General features: G+C 40.8%; 1 protein-coding gene across 1 annotated transcript in view; it reads left to right on the forward strand.

The window, feature by feature from the left end:
* Positions 1-17,041, forward strand: part of LOC110833768 (Cbl-associated protein) — a 230,632-nt gene that overhangs the window by 70,212 nt on the left and 143,379 nt on the right. Inside the window, exon 3 of the mRNA XM_087358416.1 lies at positions 14,020-14,171. Within this exon, the coding sequence (XP_087214542.1) occupies positions 14,020-14,171 (152 nt within the window). The remainder of the gene's footprint in view (positions 1-14,019; positions 14,172-17,041) is intronic.

A 17,041-nucleotide genomic window follows, 5' to 3' on the forward strand; every position in this document is an offset into this window, starting at 1 on the left:
CCTGCACTTGTCCGCGTTCCTTTCAGGCGAATGCCGGAATAGGACTGAGATGGGTTAAGTCCACCTTCTTATAAATCCTTACGAACTTATATTAATAATCACTTTTCGCCCTGATGATGGAGGCAGCAAGGACCTCCGAAACATTGGTAAACTTCTACCAGAAGACAACCATCTTCATTAATTATCTATCCACCTGATTCGACGCTGTGTAGCATAAATAGTTGGAACAGTGTCGATAAATAACCTAATGTTCAGTATGATTCGAGGTTCTGTGTTCTGGGTTGTAGCGTCGTGGAGTCTGGTACAAGTTTACCGACGTTTCAGAGGTCCTTGCCCTGACAATGTAGGCAGCAAGGACCTCCGAAACGTTGGTAAACTTCTACCACACTACGTTGTGCTAAACCCCATAAAAATAATAATCATTTTATAGGACTGTATTTTGCTTTGTTGAAGCTACATTTATTTGGCAAGAATATCGTCTCTTCGTCGTATTTTATTATGATTGCATGCAAGTACACACATCGCTCTCGTATCGGCCAGGTGACAGAATTGGACATGGGGCTACATAGATTATTCACGGTCTACGTCAGTTCACCAGTCTATTTTCTGGTCACAACCTTCAAACAGGCTATAACCCTTCCCTCCCCAGTCCATACAAGGTCACTATACGATTATGCCATCACATTCAACGTTAAACCACCTCTGATATCGTCACTGTGTCCATGAACGGCCTACAACAAATATTGTGTTTGACGTAACGCCAATATTTCAGCATGCGAAGTGTTCCGAAGGACGAACAGAGGCAGAGAGAGGACGAGGGTAGCCGAAACAGTCCCCACATAACAGAACGCGTATATGTTAGACGTAATTTAAATGTAGAAATGCCGTCAAATGGCGGACGAAAACTGAACTAAATTTAACTACTCACGACATAATGTTTTATCGTAATGATAGATTTTAATTAATAATGTATCGAATGTTTAATCAGAGCAAGCTAAACTCATTTTATGCAACTTATTTTAAATGTTTGTGCTTCGTTTTGAAAGTACTATTTGAAATGTACATTCGTCGTTAAAATTGTCCGATCTTCATGAAGACTGATGTTATGTAATCTATCTACAGTTTTTCGCAAAACTTTCAAGTATCAAGTTTTATTAAAATTGGTTTATCCGTTCTGAAGTTGTTTCATGTAACCTCAGGAAATGATCACGCTGTGGGTCACACCAGCTGTGCATAAACTCGCCATATTTTTCCTACTACTCATAAATACCGTAGGTAGAACTGGATCCACCGATTATGGCCGTTGACCTTGTACGGGGTGCCCAGTATGCTGACCACTCAATGAAGGAAATAAGGAGTTTCCGTCGGTCAGTATAGTCTGTGTCACTGCAGAAGTGTAGAAGCCTGATAATTGTTGTCTTGCGACTGTGCTGTGTTAACAACATGCTAGCTGTTCGCTGCATTCTCCTTTCAGGTCGTATAACAACACTCAGACAGACAAACCACCGACGCCTTAATCAAAGAATGACGAAATGAAAGCCTGGCTATTGGAAATAAATATCTCATTTTGTGACAACGTGTTGAAAGCTCAACTGTACAATTTAATCAAATTAAATAACTCTAAGCACAAATATTACGTGATTTATCAGATTTTAGCAGACAAAGAACGTCCTGTGCTGAGACTTCCCGATTAAAACCCCATTGAACTTATTTGGACAGATGCAAAACAATGGGTTGCAAGCAAGAACACAACATTTAAAATTAAGGACGTCGAGCATCTGTGTCGCCAGAGATTCGAAGAAATTGGGCAAGAGGAATTTGATAATATATGTCAGCATGTTGAAAAACTTGAACAAATTTATTATGAGCAAGAAGGCATAATCGAAGACGCTATTGAACGTATTATAATTGAAGATTATGGAGCGAACAGCAGCAGAGGTAGTGATGAATCGAGTGATTTGTCAGGGATCGAAGGTCTGTGAATAAGATAAAATTATGTAATAATCTCTGCAGTGTTAATTATCTAGTGATCTGTAGTGTAGTGTAGAGAAATCTACTTTCCTGTGTTACATATCGTGGTGATATCTTATTTGGAGTGTACCGTACGCGGCCTCCTGCCATCCCTTCCAGCAAACTTCCGGTAACTGACTCGCTCCAAGGTTCCAATTCACAAAAGTTCATCGGCCAAAAACGCTGGTGACAGCGCTGGCGAAGGTGTGTACGCTCTTAACCTTGTGATGTGTCATAAGTTGTTCGGTTAAAATCGTGGCTTTGCGATTAATTATGTAATAATCCCATCGCGTATCTGAATAGGATTTAGATATCCTGATCAGCAAACGAGATCAAATCCGTGTCTTCGCCTATCTGATGCACGTTGTATCCAGGGTAGATAAAGATAGTAGCCACGAGAAATTTGAATTGAGGGTTCCTCTAATGCGAAAAATTCGCGGTAGACGGTGGCAGAGGTCTGCATGGGCCGGGGTATAACAGATAATGTTACGGGCCGGGGTCGGCCCTCATTCAAATGCAAGTAATCAAACTTCGTATAGAATTACATATGGGCTCCAACATCAGTTTTAGGTCCAATTTCTGTCTCGTCCCAAGAAGATTCTGTGCATCTGTCTGTAATTCACTGATAACACATTTGTGGGTGGTGCCATTGTGTGTTGTTAAGAGGCCCCACTGCAGCAAGGATTTTGAGAGGGGCGTAGTGACTGTGAAAATGTAATAATAATGAAATACTAACATGTCCAACCGGGTGAGGGATTTTGTCTCAAAGGGTCTACCGTTATTGAAACAGGATATCATGTGGGGCAGGACTTAATAAAGCTCTTTATTAAGTGTTCCTTCTTAGGAACGACATTCACGAGCTGTGTGTCAGTTCGGGCGGCTTTGATTTGATAACCATTCAGTTTAGAATTATTTTTTAATCATTCTCTTCAGAAAACGAAATGCACTCTGAGGGCATCTGAGTCAACGTGCTGAAGTGAATATTAGGTCTTGCTTCATCATATTATGTACAATATTGTACAACTTTAGCTTTCGAGGATGAGCCACTTAGTGTGTTCTAAATTATCAAACGTTTCGGTAAATATTATAGTTGCCATCTTCAGGGTGAATATGTGATGGTTGAACGTTATTGGAATCCTTATATAGGGAAGACAGTATGTTCCAGTTGGATGTGATGGGGCTGTTACAGATGTTAAGGAGCGGGGTTAATTTTATTTACAGAACAGCGGCCCATTCGGTAACCTGAAAATAACACACGCCTGTCGAAACGTATAATTACATAATTTATCTCATCAAAAAGTGTGGAATGAAAACAATGTTAATACTGAATAATTTATAATTTGTACTGTACAGGGAATAATATCAATGAGATTAAATAAGGGAATATGAGGTAGATGACGTAGGCTTACAAACGCTTGGCTCGAAAACCTAAAGGGAAAATATCATTTGGAAGACCTAGGCATAGAAGGAAGGGATGTATTAAAATGTATCATAAGTAATTAGGGGTGGACTGAATACTTCTGTTTCGACAAGGGACCAGTTTCTTGTTCTTGTAAAACGGTCGACCTATTGAAAATTCAAGGTTCATTAAAGGCGGGGTACCTGTGGAATGCAAGTGTGTCCGAGTTGGCATCATCTCTGATAAGGGCTGGATACAGCGAGCATTGGTGGAGCTAGCCAGGCGTGAGTCTCGACGGTGCGTGTGGTAGGACTTCCGGCTTTCAGAGTTTCCATGTGGCACTCCTAGGTCTTTACGTCGGAATGCCACACGCACTCACATCGCCAAGACAGTTTCTGATTCACCTTATGCTACATGTTTGCAGTGATATCGAAGTACGCACATACGAGTGTTGAAATTTAATTTCGGATGCGGGAAACAAATGAACTTATGACTCCGTGGAGTCTTGAGAATGTAATGGTCGCTCATCTAGCCAACATTTTTTCAGTTTTATGGGACTCTCAAGGCTCCTACCCTGAGCCAGATTAATCCAGTCCACACCATCCCACACGTTCTTACTTTAAGATATGTCTTATTATCATCCTCTTCCTACTTTCTCATCTTTCGACTGAAAGTTTTTATGGTTTTTTGTCGTTCCCGCACGTGCTACATGCACTGTTAATCTAATCCTCTGTGTTTTCCCCTCTGTCGCTCTAGTTGACAGTGTAGTATGTTGTAATAACCAGCGACCACTCCCTTCCCCTTGCTTTCCATTTCAAAATGCATAATCATCTTTCATCTGATTCGATGTCAGGCAGCCTCAGGAGTTGATTTTTATACTAAGTTATGTACGAGGTGCGATCGGAAAGTTTCAAGACTGTGTCAATAGCGGGCGAACCGGATGTAGTACGAGCTTCTGCCTTTAGGGGGTGCGGCCTACATTCATAGTGAATCAGTTTGCCAGCCGGCATCATCGAATTAGCATTTGTTTCTTAGTTACGGGCGTTTTGGTAGTGCATTACACCGACCCTCCTGCGATTTCGGAATGGCGTGTGCATCAAATTTTGCCAAAGACTCGCCAAAATGGCTACGGAAACCTATGAAATGCTGGATGAATTTAATACCTGAGATAAGTGTACGGGTTTTTATAGGCGCAGTCTAGAAACTTTCCGATCGCACCTCGTATTAGGTGTGGCTCGGGATCGATATTTAACTTGGAGACCGTTTAATCTGCCTGAGAGTTTCTGTGGGTTTCGTAAGTTTCGGAATTGTTTTTATTAATTAAGCCGCAGTCTATCTTATGTCGTTACGTAACTTGAGATTCCGACAGTGTTTTCTTGGACCATCGGGTCGGAGCCGACCCCTGGTGACATTATGAACAAGTTCCCTCTGACAGGGACCTGTTCATATGTTTCCTAGGCGAATGATCCAGAAGTGGTTTGCCATTGCCTTCTTCTGTATGTGAATGGAGTAATTGTTGGGGTGCCACGGAGAAACCGGGGAAGCCTCGGAGGAAAACTCCGTGATACCTGGACCACGGCCTTGCCCAGCACAAGTTATAAATCCGGGTACCACCGGGAATCGACCCCGGGACCCCAGGATTACAAGCCCAGCGTTCTGACCGCTAGACCAGTGTTGGTAACAAAGCTTAATTAGATGAATTTGTGCTGGACACACACCAAATTTGTTATTTTTGCATCGTAAATGAGTTTATTTCCGGTTACTGCTTTCAGTCGTACCTTCAAAGTGAAAATTTGCTGTTACCCGCTCTCCTCCATACGGAGGACAATGTGCTCTGTAAGTTATTCCCGGAACTACTTCTTTGCCGTGAAAGACTCCTGTCTGGGCGCTCCATCGTTGTTCATTTGCAGGATGTGCTTCTGTTTACATTGTACTGTGCAAACGGTCGTTCCACTGTAATTTAATCTTCGTCAAATTAAAGCGACTAGGTGTCTCTTTATTGTTGGCCAAGATTGCAATTTGTGTTTAGCGGATTTTTTTTTGGGGGGGAGGGAGCTGATGAAAAGTGACGGTCGTACACACACACATAACAAATCTTGTAAACCAAATTTCCAGTAATTTCAATTGAATAGTAATTCAATAAATGTGACTAAATATTGGCGGGATATTTGGGAGCCGATTCCCGGCAGAATCCAGCTGATTTCCTTGAGATACTTCGTTTTTGCCTCAGTAACTCGAGGCAGATGCTGGGATAGTCTACATCCATTTATTCCGCTTCCTTCCCGATTCGTCAGTTGCTCCGTACTTAAATCATTGATAAAGACAACAGTCCCAGAAATCGTTTTGTTTCTGTAACATCCATAATGGGGTTTTCGGTAAAGACGGCTACAGCTTCTCGCTTACATTTAGTAATGGGCTCTGAGGCTTCCACGCTCACCCTATACCAGGGGTCGGCAACCGAATGCTCACAAGCCAAATTCGGCTCTTTGTGTAAAATCCCTCTCTGACATAATTAAGAAAATTGTAAAAAGTTGAAGATAGCCCTTTTCTGGGATGTTACACCGTGTAGTCCAATATGTATTGACAAATGTTTCGGATATGTTTGCTGCTTCCATCCTCAGGGCGATCTGATGATGGAAGCTGTAAGCAGTTCTGTAATACTTCGCAACATCCCAGAAGACAGAAGCCTTCACGCTTCATTCATTTCTACATAACCTCAGAAACTGATACAGCTTCGTGAAAACTGAGTATGTAACCATCACTGACTGCGAGTGTGAATAAAGACATTTCCATCGACCTGCATCGTTCCGCTAGTTACTTTACAACTGTTCTTCGTAAACGAACTCTCCCTTACAATATATCCCTCCTGTGTGGCAACACCAATTAGATTCAAGAGCGCTGCTAATGGTCTTTTTTATATTACGTTTTCTGTTTCATTCTTTCGTTAGCTTGTAGTAACTACACGCTACATTCTTGCGAGGACTTACAATGGTAGAACTGCAATTGCTTCAAGAATAGCCCACAACTGTTACAACTGCAATACTTAAGGCCCCTAAGATTTTAAACCTAGATGATCAACTGGCTATGTAGATACCCAACTTAAAAACTACCAAACTAACTACTTAATTAACTAATGACAGAGCTAAGTAAGTGAGTGTCCGAAAACTTCGTTTCTTGTAGAACCCGAGTCATCATCTCTGTAATAATGGACCGTATCTTGAGCCAGTTAAATCCACTTCACATCCCGTGACCTGTTCTTCTAACATTCGTGTTTGTTATTTTCCCATTTATTTTCACGTCTTTTCAAATGATTTTCCAATCAAAATTTTGTAATATTTTTATTTTCTCTCCTCATGCTATATAGCGCGCCTCCTTTCTAGTTTAAAGCGGCAAATTGAATTATATGAAGTGGTTGGATACATTGACACTTCATAACAACAGTGAAACCTATTATTAAAGTGTGGAACTTAAGGAGAAATACCAAGAGGTGTTCCATCTCTGGTGTAGTTTTATGGACAGCCTTAATTCTACAGCGTAATTGTATTAATTAGTCTCAAGTTACATAATTATTATTTACTTAAATATCGATGAAATTATGATTTTTTTTAACGGAGGTCTTGGAGGTAGGAACTGAATAAGTTGAGTTATAATTAAAGAGCTAATTTATTTGGGATGGTTAGTACTCGCAAGACGGTGTGGATGAAGCGAGAATACTTAAAAGTTGTTAGCCACCACATGTCGTCTCTTGCTGGAGGAAAGACGAAGGGAGGATAAGAAATTCTGTATATTTCAGTGGAGCCCAGTCAGTTGGTAGGAAGGACAGATCGCCAGTCGAGTCGATGTTTGCTTGTCAGAACGCGTGTCTGTTTCCGTTGTTTTCCGACAGGTGAAACAGTGAAAATGAAAAGAAGTTGTGGTCTGGGAGTTGTCGCTCAATGAAGGTTTGGTGGTTGGCACATGCGTAGTGTTCAGTTACTGCATGAATTGTTAAAGAGAGCGATAGAATTGGTCCAAGGTTATGTTTCTAACACACGGCGTAAAAGTAATCGTGAAGAAGTTTTAACAAGACACTACTTTCTTAGGAAGTTTGGCTTGGACATTAAAGTAATAATATGGTGCCGAGATTGAGAGTGAGCTGAGGTTTCCAACCATACCATGTCACTTAGATGGTTGTGTACATAGTGTAAGATGAATCTAGAGTGCAGTGATTTTGTGTTTTGATTTACGTAGTATTTTCAGAACTTAAGTTTGCAGATAAAACCCATACGTACACCGTATTCCTTTTAGTGGGAATTACCGTGTTGTGTTAACTATGTCACGTAAGATGTCTTTTTGCCTTATCACACGTGTTTGTGTTTAAGCCAATGCGGTGTGTGTCTGTGCCTGCTAACCTGCTTTTGTCAGTATTGTATAATAGACACGAAAGTGAAGTGCTTTCACAAAAGTGGTCATTTCCGAATTAACATGTTAAGAAGTGGTTACTGACGTGACGTCATGTTGAAATTTTGCCATGGCGGGAGCGGACGTCGTAGAGAATACGCGGTTAGTAGACAACTCTATAAAGTACAGTCACAGTGTAAAACAAATGCGTCAGTGGTTCTCAGAAGTAGTTTCTTGGACGATTCCAGCGGGATAAAATATCACAAAATTTTGGCCAACAACAACAACAACTGAGAATGAATATTTTTTAACGAGACATAAGAAAAGTGTATTTCTAAGCTTGTGTCTGATTTAGATTTGTAGCTTATCGGTTCATGCCGCGGACTACATTTTGAGGACCACTGGATTTAGGGTCAAATATTATGATATATACCATGCTGGATTACAACTGTTATATTATTGTATTGACTCCAACCAATCAAGAAACCACCAAACCACCAATGTGATTGGAAATAATGTATATATTTCAAGCATTTCATTTGCAACTTTCTGCGTTATATTGCTTGATGATTGCTGAAGATCAGCTTCATCCTCTAGTTGCAATGATTGTGATTAAGTGTTAAAACGTCACTGTCGGTTAAACCTCAGTTTTCAATAAATAGGTTTTAAACCTGTGTGATGATAATGCAGTTTTGTGAAGTTATTTGTCGAGAAGTTTCGGCATAAACATACCACCATCTGGGTTGCGTCATGCTATATCAGGAGTTTTCGTCATTGCCAGTGCATCACTAACATATCCAATTACATGTGTGGTACCGTAGAGTAGTGTATAAAATGAACACGAGAATAAATTTGCTTAAGAAGATAGTAAATGGAACTATCAGCTGAAATGTTTTAGATACAAACGCATTTTGAATAACATTTTAACCAAGTACTGACTGAATATGATACAATTTAACCCTGATTTTACTAGAGTAGTTTTTGGAAATCGTGTTTAACTTCTGTTATTCCCACAATCTTTCCAGGAGCTTATCAATAAGAGGCTGATAGTTTTTGATTTAATGTTCTGTCAGATATAACGTTAAGAAAACGTGTTTTATGATATAATGTGACTTCCTTATTACACGGGGGAAATAATCGTGGTAAAAAAAATAATAAGACGTCTGCACATCGGTGGGCCGCAGATTGAGAACCGTTTTACATCATACTTGCACAGAGCTTACTTAGAAATAAAATATGTATAATATCTCTTTAACTGCTCAAAAGAGTTGTTTAACATTTAAAGTTGTCTGTAACAAATTGAGATTTGAGGTTCTCACGACGGTGAGTCTGAAGATGGCTGTCTTCTGGGTTGTTGAGCCGTGTAGTCTGGAATAAGTTTACCGACGTTTCATGGGTGCTTGTCGCCTCTATAATCTATAACGATGAAGGCAGAACGCACTTCTGAAATGTCGGTAAACTACGAGATTACCTGTTTGCAGCATTAAGTCTAATTCAGTAGTATTTTTAATAAATTTTCATAATGTTTGAGTAAATTGTTCTCACTTCATAACTCTGAGACTCACGAGTCGATAAGAAAGGACGAATCGGTTTCCAAGTTGAAAAAGGTTGTAGCACATGAAATTGGATAATATTTGTGATACTCTGGCAAAGACGGAAATTTTTCCTGACGGCGGATGTAACGCTGATGATGGCATGTTTATGCTGAAAAGAGTTTGTATAAAGAACACCTAAAAGTGTAGATGTATAACAAATACAAAACTACATTCTAATAATACACGACGGAAATGTATACAATAAACACTGTGGTAAAGAAAGAGTGGATTATCGTCAAACTTCTAGCGACTGTGAGATGTTTTCGAAAGTACGGCTTGGCGTTTTTCTGCCCCCATTTCGATTTCTTATCAGATAAACAGAACATCCAGTAGCCTTCGGGAATTCCTGGCATGGTCAATTAGCGTCCAATTTCGAATAACATTTTTTTTCCAAATACTCACCATAAAGGAACTTTAAATGCGGACTTGGAATTTATCTTAAGCTCAGTCAGTTACGGTATTTTTTCGGCGTAAGGTTTTACAACTGTAATGAACTTAAAATTTATGGAAACGAGGTATCCCCCCCCCAGCCTAAAAACATTTAAAATCTCCTGTTTCTCTTCCATGTCAACACACTGCCTCCCCGTTACATCATCATTCCCGTTAAAAATATTTCATAAGAACCGCCATTTTGTTTTAGAACTACAGAAAAATTTGTAAGATTTGAGATTTTCTCAGCGGTGATTATGAAGATTTCCGTCTTCTGGGTTGTTGCGCTGTGTAGTCTGGTCGATGTTTACCAACGTTTCAGAGGTCATACTGCCTCCGTCATCAGGGCGATTAGTATGAAGATTTCTGTCTTCTGGGTTGTTGCGCTGTGTAGCCTGGTCGATGTTAACCAGCGTTTCAGAGGTCATACTGCCTCCGTCATCAGAGTATGAAGATTTCTGTCTTCTGGGTTGTTGCGCTGTGTAGTCTGGTCGATGTTAACCAACGTTTCAGAGGTCATACTGCCTCCGTCATCAGGGCGATGAGTATGAAGATTTCTGTCTTCTGGGTTGTTGCGCTGTGTAGCCTGGTCGATGTTAACCAGCGTTTCAGAGGTCATACTGCCTCCGTCATCAGAGTATGAAGATTTCTGTCTTCTGGGTTGTTGCGCTGTGTAGTCTGGTCGATGTTAACCAATGTTTCATAGGTCTTACTGCCTCCATCATCAGGGCGATGAGTATGAAGATTTCTGTCTTCTGGGTTGTTGCGATCTGTAGTCTGGTCGATGTTAACCACCGTTTCAGAGGTCATACTGCCTCCATCATCAGGGTGATGAGTATGAAGATTTCTGTCTTCTGGGTTGTTGCGCTGTGTAGTCTGGTCGATGTTTACCAACGTTTCAGAGGTCATACTGCCTCCATCATCAGGGCGATGAATATGAAGATTTCTGTCTTCTGGGTTGTTGCGCTGTGTAGTCTGGTCGATGTTTACCAACGTTTCAGAGGTCATACTGCCTCCATCATCAGGGCGATGAGTATGAAGACTTCTGTCTTCTGGGTTGTTGCGCTGTGTAGTCTGGTCGATGTTAACCAACGTTTCAGAGGTCATACTGCCTCCATCATCAGGGCGATGAGTATGAAGATTTCTGTCTTCTGGGTTGTTGCGCTGTGTAGTCTGGTCGATGTTAACCAACGTTTCAGAGGTCATACTGCCTCCATCATCAGGGCGATGAGTATGAAGACTTCTGTCTTCTGGGTTGTTGCGCTGTGTAGTCTGGTCGATGTTAACCAACGTTTCAGAGGTCATACTGCCTCCATCATCAGGGCGGTGAGTATGAAGATTTCTGTCTTCTGGGTTGTTGCATTGTGTAGTCTGGTCGATGTTAACCAACGTTTCAGAGGTCATACTGCCTCCGTCATCAGAGTATGAAGATTTCTGTCTTCTGGGTTGTTGCGCTGTGTAGTCTGGTCGATGTTAACCAACGTTTCGGAGGTCATACTGCCTCCGTCATCAGGGCTATGAGTATGAAGATTTCTGTCTTCTGGGTTGTTGCGCTGTGTAGTCTGGTCGATGTTAACCAACGTTTCAGAGGTCATACTGCCTCCATCATCAGGGCGATGAGTATGAAGATTTCTGTCTTCTGGGTTGTTGCGCTGTGTAGTCTGGTCGATGTTAACCAACGTTTCAGAGGTCATACTGCCTCCGTCATCAGGGCGATGAGTATGAAGATTTCTGTCTTCTGGGTTGTTGCGCTGTGTAGTCTGGTCGATGTTAACCAACGTTTCGGAGGTCATACTGCCTCCGTCATCAGGGCGATGAGTATGAAGATTTCTGTCTTCTGGGTTGTTGCGCTGTGTAGTCTGGTCGATGTTAACCAACGTTTCAGAGGTCATACTGCCTCCGTCATCAGGGCGATGAGTATGAAGATTTCTGTCTTCTGGGTTGTTGCGCCGTATAGAAATCTTTACAGAAAAGTTATAAATTCACCGCATTTACAGAATGTCAGGTTAATGACTGTCAAGACGAGGTATACACGTGTAAACTTTGTCCTGCAACTTTCTCTTGAACTCGCTTATACCTTACAAGCCCCTCAGCTAGAATCTTATCAGTTTGCAAGCAATTACTCCACTTTCTCCCACCAGAAATCGTGTTGGCAGTTCACATTGGAATGGTCATTGTTTGTGTATTAATGTAGTAACGTACGCAAAACTTTATTTCGGAGCGTGTTTTGATAGTCACTTTACAGAAAATACATTTCGTTACATAGATTCACTTACTCTGTTTATTAAAGGGTCGGCCTGCCGTAATTAAATATTAAGTTTTAACTACTTTTCTAATATTAGTAAAAAAAAATATTATGTCGTATCAGGGATTTTGATGGGAGGTCGATTCGTACTAACTCATTTAAATACGAAGAAGACACTCTTTTAGTATATTGCGCCTGTAATCTCTGCCCCAGAGGTCTGTCACCTCTTCATACGCACAGCCATGAGAACCTGAAATCTCGCTTCTAAGGCGATCCTTTTAAACAGAATCTTGTTGATTTTAACTTAAGTTGTTTTGACATCTGCCAGACAAGTAAAATGCGTTCTACTTACACTGCCTATTATTTTGTGATAATTATTGACGTACGTTACGATGGACAGGACGCATGGCGCAGACTGGAGAAACAATAAAGGCATACAGAATTTTTGGTAGGTACCACAACTTCGGTAAGCGTAGAGAATTGGAGTTTATTTATAGTTTATTTAACGACGTTTTTTAGTAGTTCAGACTATATAGAGTCGAATTAAAGGATGATAGTGGATAATGAAATGGAAAGGAAAGGATTTGGAAGGAAGCGGTGGTATCTTCATTTACGGAGCTGTCCAGGTGTTTGCTTGGAGGGACTGAGGAAACCTACGAAATATCCCAGGCAGGATAGCCGGTCTCCGGGCAGACGTTTGAAATCCGGGACCTCCCGAATACGAAGTAGGAGTGTTGACCAATCGAAATGGAAGTTTAATATTATCATTGATCTTGTAATTGATTGTGTTACTCAGGAGGTGTAGGTTCGTGTCTATTTGAGACCTTGTGTTGAAATTGTGACAAACCTTCGCATTTCTTAATAGCAGGAAATAACTAATTAGCTCAATGACGGACTGATAACCTCTTGCATTGTTTAGCACTTCTGACAATAATTGCTTCCAGACTTTAACATTAGCAGAGAACATCATTTTAATATATTTTAAGTATTTAAATGTTAATTGTAATAATATTTTAATATTTAATAATAATATTTTATTGTGATTAGACTGATAAAAATTGAACAAGTATATATTCAACACAATATGACGCAACATTATCATCTCATTAGCTGTTATCCAAATTATCAGAAGCATTTTTTAAGATTAATTTGATTATTCCGTCGTCTACATCCTGATATGTTGTGTGGTTGTTTAACATGATTACCACGCTCAGATTCTGTGCTGCTTTATTCTTTCTTTTGTGTATTTCAGCTTGGTCTCCTTGATTTATCCACCTTAAGCCGAGGAGAAAAGTGCAAACACGAAGTTCCTTGTTTTATAACAGAAAACCTCCTTAAGCAAGGCAGCCTAGGTGATCTGCCAAATATTATTAAGGTGATAAAATCAAGGACGATACAGTGGGTTCAAATCTCGGCCCGGAGATCGGCTATCCTGACTGGGTTCTTGCTTAGTTTTCCTCAGTATCTCCAGGCAAATACCGGAATTGTGCCTTAAATTAAGCCACGACCGCTTCCTTCCTCATCCTTTCAAGTTAATTATTCACGATCATTATCTCATTCGACGCTATAAAGTCTGAGCTACTGAGAAGGCGTCGTTAAATAAACTATAAATCAATAATATACAATGGGATAGTAGAGTAGTACGTAAGGGATAGATTCTAGGGGGTTCAAGGGAAGAGGGAAGGAAAAGTTATAAAGAAATAGGCAGCTTCGATGTGGAACAGAAATTCTTCTCAAGAACCTAATAGTCGGCCAGTCGATAAATGTCCTGCCCTTTACGGAACGAAGGACAGTAGTCAGACCCTTTGGAGCAGATAAGGGAAATAACGGATAGGACGTACCACAGTTCGAAGCATCCTGTAACCCCCGCTCCCCTGGGTTTGGTTGCTTTCCCTTGGAAGCAAGGCGCTGTGACGTGTTGGTATTTGTTTCACGCAACATCTATCTTGTACGTCCCACAGGTGAATCCTGGCAGCAAGGCGGCGCAGAAGGGTGTCCGAGAGGGAGACGTCATATCGTCCATCAACGGACAGTCCACTCGCAATATTACCAACAGCGACGCTCATGCCCTCTTGCGGAACGCCGGCCAAACTCTTCATCTGGGCCTCAACGAGTGAGTAGAAACTGTAGTATAAATACCTCCTGCTTGTTACAGTCCACAGATCAGGATAAAATCCCTGCTAGGGATTCGTTATACGCGCATGCGCAAGATTTTGCGGTGAGTGACGACCCGTCCTAAAAGCATTTCGTTCCACAACCACTGAACGAACAGCAGATAACAGATCAAATCTAAAACTTCTTGACGATGGTGAAGAGTCAATTGAATAAAAATTTCCTTGGATATTATCCATCGTCTAGTAAATATAAAACGTAAAAAACGACGTTTCGGAGATGGGACTCTATCTCCGTCTTCAGGTTCCTACACAGTTGGGACCACTAGATAGAGCTAATCGTCCGGAGATAGGGATAGAGTCCCATCTCCGAAACGTCGTTTTACGTTTTATATTTACTAGACGATGGATAATATCCAAGTAAATTTTTATTCAATTGAACAGACAACAGGCTTTCATGTGTTCTAATGGGCACAGCTTTAAGATTACCTCACAGTGGCACAGTGATTTAATCTAGAATATTATCGCAACACCCGCAGAACACAGTTCAGGTGCACTCACCACACACTACTCGTAACTGCTTGATGTTTTCAGTCTGTGTAGTAGCGTAAAACTCTGACGTATCACACTTCCCACCAATAGCAGCCCTCTAGTCCAGCTGATAAGAAACATTCCCCTTGCACCGACCAGAAACGACTTCCCCCAGCAGGGTTTTCCTCGTGATCTGTGGACAGTACATGTGACCGACTACGCGCTGGACGACCATGGTCAAAGTTTGACGCTTTTGGGAAAGTACGTTCGTGGACACATGGAAAAATTTAGTTATTTAACAGAGTTCTATGAACTGCAGAAGTTGTGTGGTGTTCATCGAAATGAGAGAATGGTTATGAATCGTGTTTTAGGATTTGAGACGAACCATGGTCCCTATTTGACATTCCTGGAATATTCCTGCGGCTGTCTGAACGGCCTTAGGAAAACATGAAAACCTGTCAGAACTTCCAATCGTGAAGATTTAAATTCGAACCGGGGACCTCACAAATTCTAACCATTACACTACCACACTCCTCGGCCATGTGGCGCATAAAAGAATCTATGAAACGCAATCACTCGCAGGTAATTTCTCGCGTATGATACGTGATTCTTGTTACATTTTAATTAGATGTTCAGACATTGATAAACGTTTCCCTGCATCAACGCTGGGTTAGGCGTATGGGCTTCTTGTGGGTGTTGCTCAGTACTGGAAGCAGATGTATTGTGTTTCCGGATCATTTAACTGGGCGTTACAGTGTACCATATCTCTCTGTTCCACTGCAGAACACCGCTGTGTAAAACGATGACTTCAGTTCCAATAATACAGGATGAGCTCAAAAGAACTTTACAATTTTAAAACGAAACAGAAAACAAATACGGCGCATTTAGAACTTCACACCTGCACTAGTCGATAGAAAAACTCTCAAAGTTTTGTACACACCCTACGGAGACTCGATATGTGCTCCACGAGACACACAGCAGATGTCGAGACGATAATCCAACTCGTCCGAAACTTTGTTTAGTGTCCCCAGTGATGGAAGTTGTGTCAGCTGTGATTAGCTACCTCAACTCTGGCGTAAACGGATACTCGGCTGGGTGGTTCCGTGTGAAATTTTGTGTAAATGCACGCTGCACAGCTGTTACAGACTGTTTCTTCAGTATAACTGCAGAACACACCAACTACTCTGTTGGGCGGGTAGCCATTTTCAAAACTAGTGGCATCTAGCGGAGGCGCGCAACAACAACGACGACTCGAGTCATTTGAAACAAAACTTTGAGAGTTTTTCTGTCGATTTATATGGGTGTGAAGTCCTAAGCACGCCGCATATGTTTTCAGTATCGTTTTAAAACGTAAAGTTCTGTTATGCTCACCCTGTATATTGTTTTATTTGTTAATGGCTGTGCACCAAGAGGGAGTTTCAGCAATAACGTTGCAGGGTGAACACAAATATTCTGAAAGGTTTCAGATATTTATTTGACAAGAACAAACAAAAATGGAATTTTACAACACGGGAAAGAGGACTTCAAAATTTCTTGTAACGTGCGGGACAAGTGACGAATTTCGACAATAACCACTAGGAGCGCAACTGTTGACATGGCAGTAAAATGGCGACTCAAACCAAGAAAGCGCTTTGTGTATTCGGGTTGCATTGGGCGACAAAGTCTGAATATTTTTTTAGCGGGGTTTTCGGAGAAGTTCTATAAAATCCTCCATATGCGAATTCAATTCGCTTTATCAGGTTATGCCAACGGACTCGTATGCATAGAGAATTTTAATTTATAACGCAAAATCCGGAATATAAAATGTAAGGTGATTTTAATCAAATAAGTTAAAGTTAGCTGTGTAAGAATACAAGGAAGTATATGCGCATTCTAGCCCAAGCAAAGTCACAGAGATTACATGTAAGTTAACATAGGCCTACGTGCTAACTCCCTGGATGGTTGAGTCTTTCGATTGGTCTTGACATCGAGACATGTCTGCGGTATTTCTGTTTATGCGAATTTGTGATGTTTATTTTGTCGTAGTATTTTTCTTCAGTGTGAATAATGCGACGATATTTATTAGTTTTAATTTGTTTAAAAAAGTAAATGCTCTTTGTTTTGTGTGACAGCCAATGAATGGGATGGTGGGTGTTGGTCATATTCCATTATTTCCATATATTTTATTAATGCATCAGTGACTTATCGGCCGACAACACGAGCCTGCTGGTGTCTTGTACACAGTAAAATATTTCCTGGTTCCAGGAATGCTAAGAAAAATTTTATAAGCTGAATAAACATTAACTTTTATAGGATATTATTTATTTGGATTGTATTTAAGGAGATTGTATCACATTTAAGA

This window comes from Zootermopsis nevadensis, unplaced genomic scaffold (assembly GCF_977971745.1).
Source record: "Zootermopsis nevadensis isolate Lab colony 2312 unplaced genomic scaffold, Znev_1.0 Znev_ptg000030l, whole genome shotgun sequence".
NCBI lineage: Eukaryota > Metazoa > Arthropoda > Insecta > Blattodea > Termopsidae > Zootermopsis > Zootermopsis nevadensis.